The 17,783-nt window shown below is 23.3% G+C and overlaps 1 protein-coding gene across 5 annotated transcripts; it reads right to left on the bottom strand.

Moving 5' to 3' along the window:
• Positions 1–1,537: 1,537 nt before the first annotated feature.
• On the bottom strand, positions 1,538–17,512 carry LOC113557214 (protein PF14_0175-like). 5 transcript variants are annotated; one of them, XM_026962599.1, is made up of 22 exons: positions 17,215–17,512; positions 15,259–15,465; positions 14,982–15,071; positions 14,475–14,570; positions 14,223–14,318; positions 13,978–14,076; positions 12,672–12,767; positions 11,622–11,657; positions 11,471–11,509; positions 9,142–9,291; positions 8,713–8,976; positions 8,308–8,388; positions 7,545–7,625; positions 7,182–7,262; positions 6,835–6,915; positions 5,925–6,005; positions 5,695–5,775; positions 5,356–5,469; positions 4,987–5,296; positions 4,746–4,921; positions 2,817–3,376; positions 1,538–1,584 (listed from the first exon to the last, which is right to left on the bottom strand). In XM_026962599.1, the coding sequence occupies exons 1-22, from the start codon at positions 17,238–17,240 to the stop codon at positions 1,568–1,570; spliced, it is 2,862 nt and encodes a 953-aa protein (XP_026818400.1). In that variant the 5' UTR covers positions 17,241–17,512; the 3' UTR covers positions 1,538–1,567. The 5 variants fall into 5 exon arrangements, with proteins under 5 accessions (XP_026818400.1, XP_026818403.1, XP_026818402.1 ...); XM_026962602.1 differs by lacking the exon at positions 12,672–12,767; XM_026962601.1 differs by lacking the exon at positions 7,182–7,262.
• Between the last annotated feature and the right edge of the window lie 271 nt (positions 17,513–17,783).

Below are 17,783 nucleotides of genomic sequence, written 5' to 3' on the forward strand. Positions count from 1 at the left end.
AGATTAAATATTTATATTATAAACTAATAGACTTCAGTTTTTTTGTGTGTAATAGTACTCCATTTTTATAGTCAAATAGGTAATATTTTATTTTAAAATTATATATAGTATAGATGTTTTTGAATTTTAAATTGCAATTAAACATTTATTGTAAAATAATGTGGTATCTAGTACAAAACCAAAAATTAACTTTTCTTTCATCCAACTTATAAATAATCTTTCTCTTGTAAACTTATCTATGTAGTCATGTAAGTATATTAGATTTAACCAACTTTAATTATTTTTTTGTAAATTTCATACTAGAGGATAATTTTGACAAGGGAAATATTATTTTAAAGATTTTACTTTTAATTGCCTGACTTACTTGCCTAGAACAAAGCTTAAGTATAAATGTTTAGGTAATCTCAAAAAATCAACTACTAAAAAATCAAAGATATTAACTATTAAGTAAAAACTGATATTTGTATAAAATAATTTATAATGCATTAATATTTTTTATACTAAGATTTATATTCACAGAACAAAGGCATAATTGATTCATGAGGATGCCACACTCTTATGTGTTGTCTCCGACTTACCAATATATTACATAACAAGTAATACCTTTAAAATAATTTATTTTATTTTGTTATTTACATTTTAATAAAAAGTAAAGGTAAGGTTATTATCAATGGTACCTTGAACAATTTTATTGATATTTTTATTTTAAAGCAAATTATAATCATGGTTCATGATATTTAAAAATTTATAAAAATGAAAAATATTGTTTGTATGACGCAGAAAAGTAATCAACACATATATGTAAAGCGTCCTCTAAAAAATGTTTTTCCTAGTCCTATTAGCATAAGGCAATACAAATGTTCCAATTACATACTACCATAATTCCTATTCCAATGGAAATGATTATTGTGTAAACATTATTCATCAACAATCAGCAGGACATATTGAACATAAACACTAACTACTATTAACGTACAGTATTGATTAAAATACATTTTATTATTTCTTGTTCGACTAAAATAAAATCTTACAAATAACATTTAACAAAATATTACAAATACAGTACATAATAAAATTATTTCATCATTTATTAAAATATTAATATGACCATGTATTTAGATTATAATAATTTTTATTTTTAAAAACTACTAATATTTATAAGTTGTGGGTTACAATTAGAAATATCAAACTAAAAATAAACAACATTTTACCAATATTTAAAAATAACTGGAAAAATTGTAAACAGAAATCAGCTAACCTAAAGAAATAAGTTTACAAATAACAAGAATTTTAATTTCGGTAAAAAAAAAAAAAATATATGTACATACCTATGTAAAATTAATTGAATGTTTTAATAATTTATGTTTGACTTCCTACAGAAAAATCACTAAAAACTATGTATTATTACATTTTTTTCTTTTAATTTATCTAGTTTTATCATGAAACAACAAACCAAACTTTCTGTTAATTCAATACTCATAAGAGTAATTTCAGAAAAAATAAATTAATATAACAAAATATTAATTATTAATAAAACGAAGACTATAAAATAATAAATGTAAAATTATCAGTTGTCCCAATTTTCTGAAAAAAACAAAAAAAAAAGAATAAAAATAAATAGTGATAAACCATTAAAATTATAGTATTTATATTTAAATATTATTAAAAACATAGTAAATATAAATACAATTGTTTAAGAATATTTCTTTCTTAAATAATAGAAGATGGATATATAATTATTATAATTTAATGAATGTGATAAATTGTAAATAGGTACTTGAAATAATATTTTGTTGTCTGATCAGGTAGAAAACCAGTGCCTAAGAATAATATATCTGTGTTTATATCTCTACATTTGCTAATTGAAAATGTTATGCCTAACTAATATGTGGTTATATCTAAGAAGTTAGCTTCTTGGTTTTTTTTGTCTAATCAATGTGCAATATTTTTTTTTTTGAATGCAAATTAGTTTATAGAATTTGCAAATCCATAATTTTTTATTTATTGTGAGCAATGGTTTTTAGCTTAAAATATTTTAATAATTCTATGTGGTGCAATGAGTGTATTGATTTTATTCTGATGTTTTTTTTAACTATTTTTTTTTTTTGTACTTGACAAAAATGTCACAAAACTGGTTTTGATAGTAGCAGTATGGCTGAGTGTTTCACAGGGATACCATAAGAAACAATTTTTTTGTACTCTAACAAGTTCTCTTGTTTCATGTTTGACAAAGTATAGTTTGTACTTTGGTGAGTTAAAAGTAGAAATAATTGGGTAAAATAAAAAAATATATATGAGTATTTGTTAAACTATAATATTATTATTATTAATAAAATAATTGTTTGGTTACTATATAATTGATAACTGGTTAAAAAAAAATTGACAGTATCCACTTAAAATCAGTTAACATATCTGATGATTGATATATCATTAAATTTAAATTTATCACACCCATTACAATAACCTAACCAATAATAAAGTGCATCTGACATATACTGTACAAAGAAGCAGTTATCTATCTACATGACTACTTTTTATGACTTATTATTTGAACATTCTAAAAATTCAATTGTAATTATTTACATATAGATATATTTTTTTTTATAGAATTTTAAAAGTGTAGTTAAAAATAGCACATAAGCATGAATATTTCAGAATATGTTTTTCTTTACAACATAAAAATATAATAATTAATATGCAACATGAAATAAATTAATGTATTACAAATTCCTCTAAAATATCAACAAACATGGAAAATTAGATCAAATTATATAATAAGCTGCGTAACATTATGGTAAAAATTAAAATGTATTTACCTGTTATGTAATTATTAATAGATATTTCTTCTTGGTTTAAATATTTAACAGCGTTTACATCCGGTGTGTTTTTACAGTAATGGTTTTCTTCTGAATCATGCTTACTGGTATTACTATTATTACTATTTATACTATGTCTCTTTCTATCTAATTTATTTTTAGATCTAGAACTTGTTTTTGAATGTCGTTTATGGCTCACATCAATGGTGTCAGTAACAGTTTTTTTATATTGTTGATATTGAAGAGTATTATGTTGTTCAGTATCACCACAAATCCAAATTTCAGCATTCCGATTACTAAAAACTGATTTTAGCATAGCCAAATTGCGTGCAAAGTTATGTATGTTAGTCTTATGATTTAACGGATCTTGTTGAATTGCCAAATATCTATAACCAGTTAATTGTGATTTCATCTTTTGAAAAGCGTCTTCGAGAGATTTACAATATGATGGATGTTGATCGATAGATTGAATGAATATACAAAACAATACTTCAGTATCAATTTTATATAATAGTACATCACCAGCAGCCACTGGTTTAACATTAATATCTTGTAATAATCTATAAATAATCAAAAATTAGTAATTATTAATAATATGGGTGATAAATTATTAAGATTAATTTAAACTACTTTTTTTAGAAAACCGACTTCATTAAGCATAATTTAGTTAATGTTTTTTCTGTAAAATAATATATTTGTTATGTCTGATATACAATATAATATAAGTCAAAATAAGTTCATATATTCCCAAACGGTAATACACAATTGGGAAAGGAATATATTAATTAATACATGTCATAGAAACGTATGACTAATCGAAACACAGGTATAATATTGTGTTTAATCAACACAATATTATCAAAGTATTTAATTTAAAGATGATGCAATTTATCTTTATAAGTATGGTCAAATATGCAGTTGTCAAAACTAGATAAGCATAGCTACACATAATTGTAGTCTAAAGAGTTTAGGCATGGGATACAGCAGTGGTCTTCAACCTTTTTGGACACGCGACCCACTTTTTTAGATCTACATTTTTCGCAAACTACATAAGCTTTGTAAAAAAGCTAAAATTGCATAATGCTTTGCAATAGTACTATTAAAACTGAATACAATACAAGATTTTTTAAACTGTATTTTCATTTATTAATTTTCTAAGTTTAATAATTAAAAAAATAATTTTTTACCTTATATAATTTTATAAATTAGATTTTTATTTAAAAAAAAAAAACTTACTGCGACCCAATTTTAAAGCTTACACGACCCACCAGTTGAAGACCACTGGGATACAGTATCTAATTTGACAAAAGTGTGATCATCGCACAAATACGTGTACCGTGAGAACACAATAACTTGAATCATCAGTTGACCACCGGGAATCTATCAAATAGTGATTTGTCTATACAAGGAGCCTAAGATAGGCCATATTTAAACATGGCATATCACAGCTACCACAAGCACCTTTGTTGAATTGTTGTATTTTCCTTGGATATAGCATACATTTAATCAGTTTAATCATAGATTAAATAACATAAATTCAACACAAATGTAATTATGTATTCATTTGGATTTGACTCAATAGTATAGTAGCAGGAGACGAGTAGAAATGTATTTCCTCCTGCCAAAATACACCACTAATAAGTTGAATCCAAATTAAAATTGGTAATGAATAATTGCAATGATATTACATATCCAGTGTTATATAATCAATAAAATATACAATTCAATAAATACTAATAATATATTTGTTGATATTTCAATAAACACTTAAAATTATTTTTGAATTTAAATTGTTTAAGACTATGAGCTACTTCCCTATTCTTTTACTGCTGTTAGTTACAAGGGCCGCAATATTTAAAAATATATGGCATAAATAAATTTTTTTGAAGAATATAAACATTTAACATTCATTAACAAAATATAATTTACCTCTCTTTAAATGGATATTTGGCATTGATATGTTCAACAACTTTGTCATTCCAATTATCTAAATACACTGCATTAATATTTATAAATATTATTAAATCAGTTTGTTTCTCCATTTCCCACAATTGTTTAGAAGTAAAATTTATTTTTGGTGGATTAATATGTTCTATTTCTAATTTCTATGGATTTAAACATAATTCAAATGATAAAAACAAATATAATAAATTATATAATAATAACTCACTGATGATTTCAGGCATATAGTGATTTCAATATTAGATAATGCAAATATTTTTGAAATTAGTGCCTTCACATCCATCTTATTGAATTCTTCAAATCCATATTTTGAGATTGCAAGTTTTGTTAATTTACAATCATTCATTTGCTTACGTAAATTATATAACGCTATTTCTAAGCTACTTAAAAGAGGTTTTTGTGACATTTTTCTTTTTACGACCAAATAAAATATATGTTGCTCTTTATGAACAATATGACCAACATCGCTCACACGTAAATTTAGATCCATTAATTTACCAATATTACCAAATTTAAATCTGAAAAGTTAATTAAGTTTTATAAACAAAAAAAAACATTGCAAATATTATTATCATACTTAAAATCAGCTGTCATGCCAAAAGAATTATGAAAATCTTCACAAACACAATGTGCTAAAGAAAATTTAGAAGGCAAACCAAAGATATCATCCTTCACTTCAAACATATTTAACCTAAAAAAAGAATGTACATAAATATATATATATAAACATTTAGAAAATTGCTTCATAATTTAAAAAAATATATAGTTAATAGTTATTATTGCATTTGCAGTTAATTGAATACAAAAAATAAATTTAAAGATTTCAAGTAAAATAAAAGGAATTATAACAAAGAATCTCAAAAGAAAGTGTAGTTTTGTGATCTAGTATTTTAAATATTATTATGATTGTACATACATCTTTTCAATCTTTGTAATAGATTTTTTATGTTCATAACTATTGTTATTTTCCTTGGGTTCACTGTTCTTTTTAATGGTCCTGCAAATTGATTTATTAAGAAAATTTTTATATATTATACAATTATGTAAACAAATATTTTTTAAGACACAATAAATGATTAATTTATAGAAAAAAATTTCAATAGGAAAACAAATTTAGTTTTAAGTATTAACTATGACGGTATTTACATATTTTCAGTCTTTTTTATTGATTTTCTGTTTTCACAACCTTTATTATTACTTAGGGATTCATCTTTACTCTTTATGATCCTGAAAATAGTTTTATTAATAATAATGTAAAAAAAAAACAATATTATATTACATATTATTTAAGTAATTATGAAGACTACCTTAAGCAGAAGGACTAAGAGAATTTCAAAAATTTATGTTTTCTTTCTAACGCGCATGCAACATACCAAATTTAAGTACAATAGAACCAACCTTGTGTTGTAGCTTTAGTATTAGAGTGAATTGTTAAATTAATACTTAAGTTTGTTAACACATGATGTATTATTCTGAACACAAATTTGCTATGTTGCACATGGATTACAAAAAAAAAAAAAAAATGGCTGACATCCCTTAAAGTATTGTATTTCAACATTTTAGCATATTTCAAAAACACAATCTTTTTAACAATATATATTTTAATAATTTACTTTAGTATATTATTGACAAATTTTAAACAATATATAATATAATTATTATATAGTTTTAATTTGAAAATATTATTTATTTACAGATGTACTAAAAAATAACAAAAAAAAAAGTTTTAAATAAAAATTGAACTAGTCATTAATTGGCTAGTCTCCATACGTACATATATACATACATACATACATACATATATTTTATCCAATGAAAATATATAGTTTCTGCGCATCCCCACTCAACAACCAATCAACAAGACTAATGCCTAGTTCCACTAAAGCATGGTTTTACATGGAAATGCGCAGAAGAATCGATTTTTGTCCAACCATTGCATATTTATCACTGAACATGGTATAGTATGCACATTGAATATAGTAAAAACAATATATTATAATTTAATCTAACAAAGTTAGATCTTATCGTACAAAATATATACTATGATAAAACTCACACATTTTCAGTCTTTGTTATTGATTCTCTGTTTTTACATACATTATAATTATTCCAGTATTCATCATTAATTGTTGTGTTCCTGAAAAAAAAATTGTTTAATAAGAAGAATATACTAAAAAGAACTTGTTAAATTGATAATAAATGACTTTCATAGAACATCCAGCTTATATAGGTTGAATATATGTTACCAATATACAAATAATGTAGACTTTTTTATAAATAAAATAATTTTAAAGACACAAGGATGCAAAAAACATATATATTATAATAAAGATTCTCAAAAATTTAAACTGCAGAGGTTTTTGATATTATATTGTTTTAAATATTTATTATAATGATATTTACATATTTTCGGTCACTGTATTTGGTTTACTATAATCATTATCATCAACATTTTTCCAGTGAACATCATTAACTTTTGTAATCCTAAAAAAATAATTTTTATTTAAGGTACTGATAATTAAGTGATAATTGATATTTTAAAGAATATTATTAATTGATTATAGATAGAGACATACTAATGGTTTATATAAGTTGTATACAATATATACCTAAAACAACTTTTATTTTTTTTATTAATGAAATAATTTAATTTTAAATTATAATATAAATATATGCATAAGGAAAATCTCAATAATACAAAGCTTAAGAGATGAACATTTGTTTTAAAATGTTGTTGTTCTAAATATGAACTATGAGAATACTTACACATTTTCAGTATTTGTAATCAGTATTTTATTTTCATCACTATTAATGTTTTTCATATGTTCATCATTATTTTCTACAGACCTAAATAATTACTTCATTATAAATGTGGTATAAGATATACATATTAATAAGAATATTATTAACTAATTATAAATAGAATTTCAAAGAAATTATGAATTTCATAAAAAGTTGAGCACTTTATGAAATACAATGAATTTTATAAAAGAAAAAAATACTTATAATCAAATGAATTATTGAACAATGTCAATTGTATATTTCAGAGTAGAATTATAAGATAGATTTATTATTTACTACAAAAATATAACTGTGGCAGGGCCAGAATAATTTGATTTAAAAAAACAAAGATATAATGATCTCAAGTAATTTGATTATTATAATTAAAAAATAATTGTTTTAACAATAGTACAGTACACAATATTGCTTTTATTAATAAAGTTACTATTGGGCGCCAAAGGCTTATAACACTAAATCAAGTAAATTTTTTTTATTAGTTCATTACATAACATTGAAATCATGCACTTAAAAATCTATCAATAATCTTTAAATTCAGCATAACTAATATATTAGAGATGATGAATGGATTTTTTTAAATCAGACATCGCTAAAGTCAAAACAACATTGAACTTAGTTACCAGAATACTGAGAACATGCTTAGACTGGACAAAAGATCTCAACATTTTAAGTTTAAAGGAAAAAATAGTATTAAGATCTAGTTTTAAATATTATTTATTATGGTACTTACACATTTTCAATTTTTGTAATCGGTTTTTTACTTTCATTACCAACATCATTTACCCAGTGGTCAACATTATTTTTCATGACCCTAAAAAATGGTTTAATTTATCATAAAAATTTACAACAATAAAAATATGTACTATAAAATATAGATGATATTTTATACACATTATTTTTATGAATAATAATCATTATATAGTGAAATACAACAAAATGTAACAAATATGGATATATAATATACTCTAGTTATAAAAATTCATGACATTGTCTATCTTATGCTAACTATACTGTTAAAAACTTCAAATAAAAACATTTACTTTTGATTTAAATAATTAAAAAAATAACCTAATTTCTGTGTTTAAAAAATAGCTTATTGTATAATGTATTACTTTTAGTGAAATAAAATACCCACCAGTTTTCATTTCCATTCATTTTCCTTTCATTTTTCATTGATTCTTTATTTTTACGGACATCAAGGTTTTTGCTATCAAATTTGTATTTTGATGGACTAACAATAGTGGTGTCTTTAATACAGCTATCGTTAGCTACTTTCAAAAAACAATCAGTATTCTCAGGTTCATTTTTTAATGATGATTCTCTTTCTCTTTTAAAACTATCAGATTTACTTGTAAGGATTTCATCTTTGTCGCGATAAGGTTTTCCATTATTTAACATTCTGTACAACATATTAGTATATAAATATATAATAATAATATAATATATAATATATAATATATTAATATGTACTCAATAAATTAGAGCTCAATAATAGTTTAACTCTTATAAATATTAGTTGAGTTAATTTACAAAATGTAATAACATTATTAATATGCTCTTTTACTTGTTTCTATTCAATTCATTTTCCATCTTAAATCGTTTGTCTTTTAAATTGTTTTCCTTAATTGTTTTAGTTATTAAAAGTATTGCAGTATTTTTAATACCAAATCTTTTTCTAACTCTTGCAGATTCAATCACATTGCCAGTAATATTTCTAAAAATAATTAATAATAATTAAATTTAAAAATAGATATCATTATAAATTTTAATTTCAACAATTACATAATAGAAACTTAAATTTAATTAATATACATATAACATTTAATGTTTGATAAGAAACTTTAATTATTTATAATAAAATATAGTGGTATTATGGTATTAAAATACCATAATGTCTATAATACAGCTAGTATAGTAAACAATTAAGGTCAGCATTAACAATGTGGTAATTTATTATCCTTAAAATATATAATGACTATATACAATTATATATAAATACTTATCATAAAATGATAACTAGGGCTCGGATTTATATGTATTTATGAAATCAAAATATGTGATTATGTTAGCAAAATATGTACATAAATATGTGCTAAAAAAATCAAAATATGTATTTTACTAATATTGTTTATTTATTAATATTTAATTATATAATATATCCATATGAGTTTCTAATGGAACAAATTATATTTTAAATAGTATAAAATTATTTAAAAAAAGATGTTACAAATTATAAAATAGAAATAAATAATGCTAAAAAAAAAATAAAAATTTTAATTATCTTAATTACAATTTACGGTAATAGCCATTTTTAAATTTTTAAATTCAAAAGATCTTCGATTTGGTCTTAAAATTACCTTTTACGAACTAAATGTTCTTTAGGCTTCCACTGATGTTATTGGACAGTATTGCATTTTATCTATGTCTGAAGCAGTAAGTTATATCTACCGTAGATTAAATTCAATAATTGGTATTATTTTGTTACTACTTTGTACTTTTAGAAATTTGGAAAATTGTTTGTATTGAAAAATACAATCATACATAATTAATAATTATTAAAAAATCATAAATTAACAAATTGTCAAAATATGTAGGAAAAAATGGAATTATTGAGGAATATGTAAAAACATGTACTTATGGCAAAATATGTAAAATAAAATAAGTTAATTTTATTGGAAATCCCTTGAAATGAATTTATCACTTACTTATCAAGTCACAGTAAAAATATGTATTTACAAATCCGAGCCATAATGATAATGTTTTTGTGTTGAAAAAATCTTAAATAAAAGGTATATGCTCATTTAAAAGTATAATAAAACCTTCATACAAGCTTTCTATTATCTAAACGTACTCATTAATTGATGTATCTAAATATATTAGCCACTAGCCAGTATACCGATTTTACCATTTTTGTCACCATTTAATATTAGTAATTTAGTACATTATATATATATATGTAAACCTATAATATGATAATCGATACAATATGACAAATTTATTTAAACAATACCATGGTGCAAACTAGCACACTACTGTATTATTTTTATACATAAATATTATACTAGCTGTTCCATCAAGGCGTTGCCCATGCATTAGATGCGTTAATAATGTGTGAAGCAAACGTAGATCAAACAGTTTTCAAAGTGTATTCGAATAAATACGTGTTTAACAGTCACAAGATACAATGGAAGTGAAATACATTAGACAACATTTGCAACATTTTTCACTGATGCTTCACTCCTATTGTTTGCAGCATAGTGTTATATAGCTTAAAGCGTTCCTCGACAAATGGACTATACAAGACAAAAAGAATTTTTCAATACGAACCAGTAGTTCCTGAGATTAACGCGTTCAAACAAACAAAGTCATCAGATTTATAATATTAGTATAGATGTATAATATATCAACAGTCATTGTTTTTATTGGATATGGATAATGTGTTTTGCTGTACGTTTTACTTTTTAAATAAGCTATATTTTCTATAGTACAGAAACGTCAAAAACTACACATGACGATGAACATTTTCTTCGCATGTTGTATTATTTTCATTTTATAAACACACCATAAATAATTTTACATTTTTGACAATCTATTTAACTATGTTACTTTTAATTTTAGAGTATATTAATTTAAAGGTAAGACTAAGGCTTCAAATATTTTTTTTTTATATAACTTAATTTTAAAGCAATTTAATTTATGAACAAATTAAAATTGTAAATACTAAATTTTATATAAAATGGATTATTCTGAACGTAAATTTCGCTATTTTATGTATTAGTTGAAGACAAAATATGGGTAGAAAATTAAGTCTTATTATTGCTGTTAAAAGTGACTATTTGAATTATTAGATTTAAAAAATAATAAAAATAATTTATAATTAAATCAATACTCACTTTTCTTCAACTTTCTCTTCTATTTCTTCAAAATTAGAACTGTAAAAATAATAATAATTTAAACATTTTAAATTTTAATTAAAAATACCTTGTCAGTAAAATCATTTATAAAAATATTTTAATATTATTTAAACATAAATTTAGAACTTACTGTTCTCTTGATTCTTCAGAAATTTGAGAATCAGACCTATATAAAAAAAAATCAATAAAATCACTGGACTAACAATACATTTTAAATAGATCTAATAATATATTAATTCAATAATGAAAACCAGACCTTAACATTAAATTATATTATTTGTAAACAATATAGAATCTTTAAATAAAATATTCAAACAAAATATCGTCGATTTATTTTAATTATTTTTAAAATGGCTATAACTCATTATTGGACAATTTATGAAAAGTTAAGTAGTAACCCTTTTTTAAAAGAAATGTAACTATATACGTGTACATAACTTGCATAGTTCCAAATTTTTAAATTAATAATTACCAATATAACATTTCCCTTCATTCTTATAAGGCTTTCTGTCCTATCATATTTTGGTGCCACAGACTGATGAGCTTAATTAATTTAATTATTGGTGTATTAATTTGTTTGGATATGTATGCAATAATTTTCTACCCTTCTTTTCAATGAGCTCCTTACAATTTATAATTTTTAATGAGATAATTTAATCTGAATATGGATCATAGTTATACTTTTAACTATTAAATTGGTTAAAAATTAATTTAGTTACAATTAATAACAATTACACAATGTATTACTACAGATATTACCTACTTACAAAAATTTAAATTCCCATTTTTTTTTTTTTATTATTAATTGTCTATAGTTGTCAAGTTTAAAATTATTCAATATTACATAACAATTGAAGACTAAACTAAAATGTGTATGAGATCTAAATTAAAAATGTTATAAGGTTATAATTTATAAACATATAAATTATAATTTATTCTTAACATTATCGATAAACAACAACCTATTAAAAACTCAAGTATATAAATGCTGTTCCGTATGAAAAAGGTCTGAGATAATTTTATAACAGTGGTACATTCTGTACACTCAAAATTGTAGCTACAAACCACTTGTTTTTACTATTCATAATTTTATGCATTGAGTTGTATATATTTTAGAAATTAATTGATATATGTGCAAACAAGTCTCCATTATTAAAATAAAAATATGTTTAAAACTTACTCTTTGTTTAATGTACTATTTACAATATTAGCAACTCCATTTAAAAATTTTTGTTCTGTAACTATATTATGTTCAAAAACAGATTGACCATTATTCCTATATAGAAAAAACTTTAAATTATTGAAAAATATGTGGAGAAAATATAATATAAAATTTTAATAATATACAAATTTCACTGGAAATTTTTAAAATTTCAATCAAAAAAAATAATATCAGTTCTTATTTTATACATATTATAAATCATAACTAAATGACCAATAAACAAAAATGCAAGTTAGATAACACCGTATGTAAAATGTTCTCATATTAGGAAAAAATACTGAAAAGGTGGGTAAGTGGGTACCATTGTACTATAAGGAATGTAATAAATGGATCATTAATGTATTAAATTTGAATTTAATGAAATATCATTATGCACAAAAGATGATTCTTAGTGGAGATAGTCTGACAGCATATATCAATAACTATATTACATATGTTTTTTGATATTTCTATTAAAGTAATTTATTTTAATAATAGAATTGAGGTAGATTGATTCAATTTTGACCAAAAACATTGCATTTAATATATCATTAATATTTAATTATTATATGTAATACTGACAAATATAATTTATCCCATATTATTTTATGTTATTAACTGTTTAGTCAATACTACCTACCGTTAAAGTGTGAAATGATATAAATAGATAAAAACTTAAAATGAATCTACATATTTTGAAAATGTCAATAATCAAAATAAAATTTATAATACAAGTATAAATTTTAACATTTAAAGCCTCCACAAATAATGTTTTTGAATAATAAAAAAATAATGAACATTGATATTCATGATTTAAATATGTAATTTAGTCCAAATTTGAACTAAAAATATAATACCTATAAAAAAAATAATTGTGTACTTATTTTTTAGATTTTTTAGTTCCAATATAATTTACTTATAAAGAATATTGTATTACATTTTCAAAACTTAGCTATACAAATTGAAGATATCATACATTTATTTTTTATAACAAAATACTTGGTAAGTTATTTGGTTTTGACAAATTCTTTAGAAATAAGAACTTCAAATGCATAAAAGAAAATTATGCTCAAGTATTTATATATTTTTGTATAAGTATGAAAAATGTTTATGTTGGATTTTAACACTTTATAATACATTTTCAAGAATTTTAACCCCATAATTGTTAATTAAATTTGACTATTATGTATAAAAATAATGTATATTAATTTATTGCTATACCCATTTATTTAAATATAATTTTACCATAGCAACTTTTTAAGGAAGTTGAAGTAAAATTACTTACTCTATAATCGCATTGTCTATTAATTCATTCACAACATTACCAATATTATTTGCTTCTTTTTGTTCATTTTTATTGATGTGATTGGTATAAGAATTGGACCTTGAAAGAAAGATAAACATTAAATTATTTTATATTGGTCGACTTGAGTAACTAATTTTTTTAGAAAAATCAATAAAATAAATTTTATATTGTATCAATACTTTGCATTTTCTAAAAAGTTGAAATAATAATTAGTTGTTACTTACTGTTTGTCTGTTAATTCATTGACAGTATTGTTAATAATTTTTTTTTCTTTGTTTAGTTCTTCATGTTTATTGATGTGGTTGGTATGAAAATTGGACCTTGAGAGAAAGATAAACATTGAATTATTTTGTAAGGTCAACTTAAGACTCTAGTAACTAAAATTTTTAGAAAATTTTATGAAAAAAATGTTTTAAGTTCTAAAACAATAATTCACATTATTTAAAAAAATTAAATTATAATTAGATGTTACTTACTGTTTGTCTATTAATTTATTAACAGTATTGTTAATATTTTTTTCTTTTTCTTTTAGTTCTTCATGTTTATTAATGCGGTTGGTATGAGAATTGGACCTTAGGGGAAAGGTAAACATTGAATTTTTTTATATGGTCGACTTAGGTAAATAAAAATTTTAGAAAATTTTATGAAAAAAATGTTTTAAGTTTTAAAATAACAATTCACATTATTTAAGAAGTTGAAATTATAATTAGTTGTTACCAGTGGTATGGCGAATTGAATATTTTCCAGAAGCAAAGAAAAGTATACCAAGACCCACTTACCACTATAATAGATGTAAAAAATTGTAGAGGGAGTAATCAGAGTAAATAACATAAATAAATATAACTAATGCATAATAATATACATAATAGGTACAACTAATTATATTTCAGATCAGTATTGACGGTAGTCACCCTCCTAAAAAATAATTTCAGAAGCAATTGCATCTGAAATTGTTGTTAACCACATCACTGGTTATTACTTACTGTTTGTCTATTACTTCATTAACAGTATTGTTAATAATTTGTTTTTCTTCTTTTAGTTCTTCTCTTTTAGATAAACAATAAGCATCGCACCTTTAAGGAAATAAAAATATTGAAGTGTAGATAAAAATATATCAAATTACTACCTATTTAATTAAATAATGAGACAATTTGTTTAAATCCTAGTATATTAAACTTAACTGATAGAAATTTTAGAATTTGATCTTATCTATTAAAAATAATTTATCATAATATATTTAAAAATTAAATTTACTAATACCTATTTTTAATAGTTTTTTCAGCTGAATTTTCTGCATTTTCAATTGCTTTAAGATCATCAGATAAATTTTCAAACAATGAACTGCACTTGCGCATAACATATGCGGCAATATACAACAAAATTCTTAGTACATTACAAATAATGTACTTTACCATACTCAAATAAAAGTTTTTGGTTTTCCAGCGTTCTATTCCATCAGATAATGTCCTAAATTTATAAAATAATCAATGATTAAATTAAAAATTAATGGTACCTATTTAAAATATTTAATGCCTATAAAATATTACATCATGTGTTAAATTGAGTCTTCTTGAAAAAAAAAATTAAATATTTACATGATCTTTTGGGTAGTTCTATATAAAAAACATATTTTTTATAAGTATATATAATTTTATCATTTATAAAAGGAGCATTATAAGTTTTGAAATTATTTTTATAAAATATTAACATTATATTTAATTTTTTTCTGTAAAATTTTCACTGTGAGGAGCAAATTTACACAGAGGAAACTTAGGAAAAATGTGCGAGTGATGGAGGGAGCAAATCACTACCCCTAACTGAAATATCTGGGAACAATTTACAATAAATAAGTTTCTATTTGCATTAATATATTAGACTGTTTTTTTTCAAATTGAAAGTTTTCCACATTTAATAATAGTAAATCACTTATTCAGAAGTGAATTAATTATTTATTAATTAATAAGTAGCTCTAAAAATGTCATATCAATATATATCTATCATTGGCATAACATGACTAAAATGTATTTAACAAAATAACAATCTTATTTTGATTTATTGGTAACATATTATGATTAATATTTGCCAATAAAAAAAAATTATAAGGTATCATTTAAAGTAAAATTATTGTCTATCAGGTTTCTTTAAATTTTTAGTTTGAAAAAAATAGGTTTAAAAATTAAATTAGTTGGTAGGTATTTAAATAATTTAATTTCACAGATTTTTTTCTTAGATTGTTTAAAATATTTTATTCCTCAAATACCACCCTATGTAAATCACACAAATATTATTCATTATTTTTACAAGCCCCTCTAAAATAAAAAAATCTGGATACATGCACTTTGATTTTGACTAGGGTGATCAGATTAAATTTTATAAAATTCAATACAAAAATATAAACTAGCTATAGACAACCATTATTTTACTTTATCTGACCATTTTAATACCTATTGTATCAGCGGCATAACAAAAAAATTTGGACTCCCCTGCAAAAATAAAAAATGAGCCCCTAAAATATTGTTTAGGTAGGTATATTACTTTAAAAATATTAATCTGATAAAGGTAAATCACTTATTTTAATTAAAGTTTTATTATAATATAATAAAAAATAACAATATTTATTTAATATTACACTTTATTACACAATTATTACTTAATGTATAAATAACTAAATTTTACTGAATTATTTTATTTAAATTTCTACGACCTTCTAGCATTTTTTTTTGGCATATTTGTCAACTAACATGTTTATATCTAAACTATGCATAGATTAACACTAATTAAATTTGAAAAAAGTATTTATTCAATTTTTTTTTCACGGGAATTAAATTTACTTTAATCAAAGGCCTCAAATTACCGTGCCCCCCCCCCCCACAAAGCGGGATCTGGGGGCCCTCAGTTACGCCACTATATTGTATTAAATACATGCGTGATTGCCTAACTATTGATTAACGAATTATTGATAGAATCGATCAAAAACATAAAAAATCTTGTGTCGTCCTCCCCGTAGCCGTAACGGCGATCACAAAAATGTCGTGAGTACCTAACCTAACGCTGTAGATTATCGAAGAATCCAGTCTGAAAACAAACGACTGGCGGATCGTAAGCGCGTCGGTAAAATCGTGATTCCAAAGCCTGACCGTCTCCCAAAGTCCCAACAACCAATGATGGATCAGCCGGCCAACGGTCGTTACGCGCGCGCTTAAAATAACCACTTACTTGTGCGTTGCATCCGTCATCACCATCGTGGATTCTCGTGTCACGAGTCTGTCGAAATAATGTGGATTGAGATCGCAGCGATCGTTTTCCGACTTCGGGAAAACGTGGCAAGCGCGGGACGAACAACTAATAACCAGGAACGGAGTCGCGCGAAAACGGAGGACAAGAACTAAGAAGAAACAAAAAAAAAAAACGCGGCACTACTAAAAAAGGTCTGAGCCCGTTCACAACGACAAAGTGGTAAATGTTGAAACGCTTCAACGATATTGGCGATATTGGCGATATTGCCGTGCGAACCAACGACGTTCCGCCGAACTATAAACGACGACTATAAAAATATTACATCGCGCGACCAGTGCAACCACGGTTTTGGACATACGTTAATAATACGTTACGTCATAATATTATGATTATTATTAAATAATATCATTAAATTAGTTATATAATAATAATAATAGAATATTACACAATAGGTAATATTGCCGGAAACCAATTAGGTATATCATATTTAAACGTATAATATTTAGAGGGATGAGTGCGATCGATTTCCGTTTTCGGATTTCGGTGGT

This window comes from Rhopalosiphum maidis, chromosome 3 (assembly GCF_003676215.2).
Source record: "Rhopalosiphum maidis isolate BTI-1 chromosome 3, ASM367621v3, whole genome shotgun sequence".
Lineage (NCBI taxonomy): Eukaryota > Metazoa > Arthropoda > Insecta > Hemiptera > Aphididae > Rhopalosiphum > Rhopalosiphum maidis.

Coding starts and splice junctions, on each gene's coding strand:
- LOC113557214 (XM_026962599.1), bottom strand. CDS start 17,240: ATGGTGATGACGGATGCAACGCACAA. Junction 15,466..17,214: donor ATGACGGATGCAACGCACAA/GTAAGTGGTTAT, acceptor TTATAAATTTAG/GACATTATCTGATGGAATAG. Junction 12,768..13,977: donor ATAGACAATGCGATTATAGA/GTAAGTAATTTT, acceptor TTTTCTATATAG/GAATAATGGTCAATCTGTTT.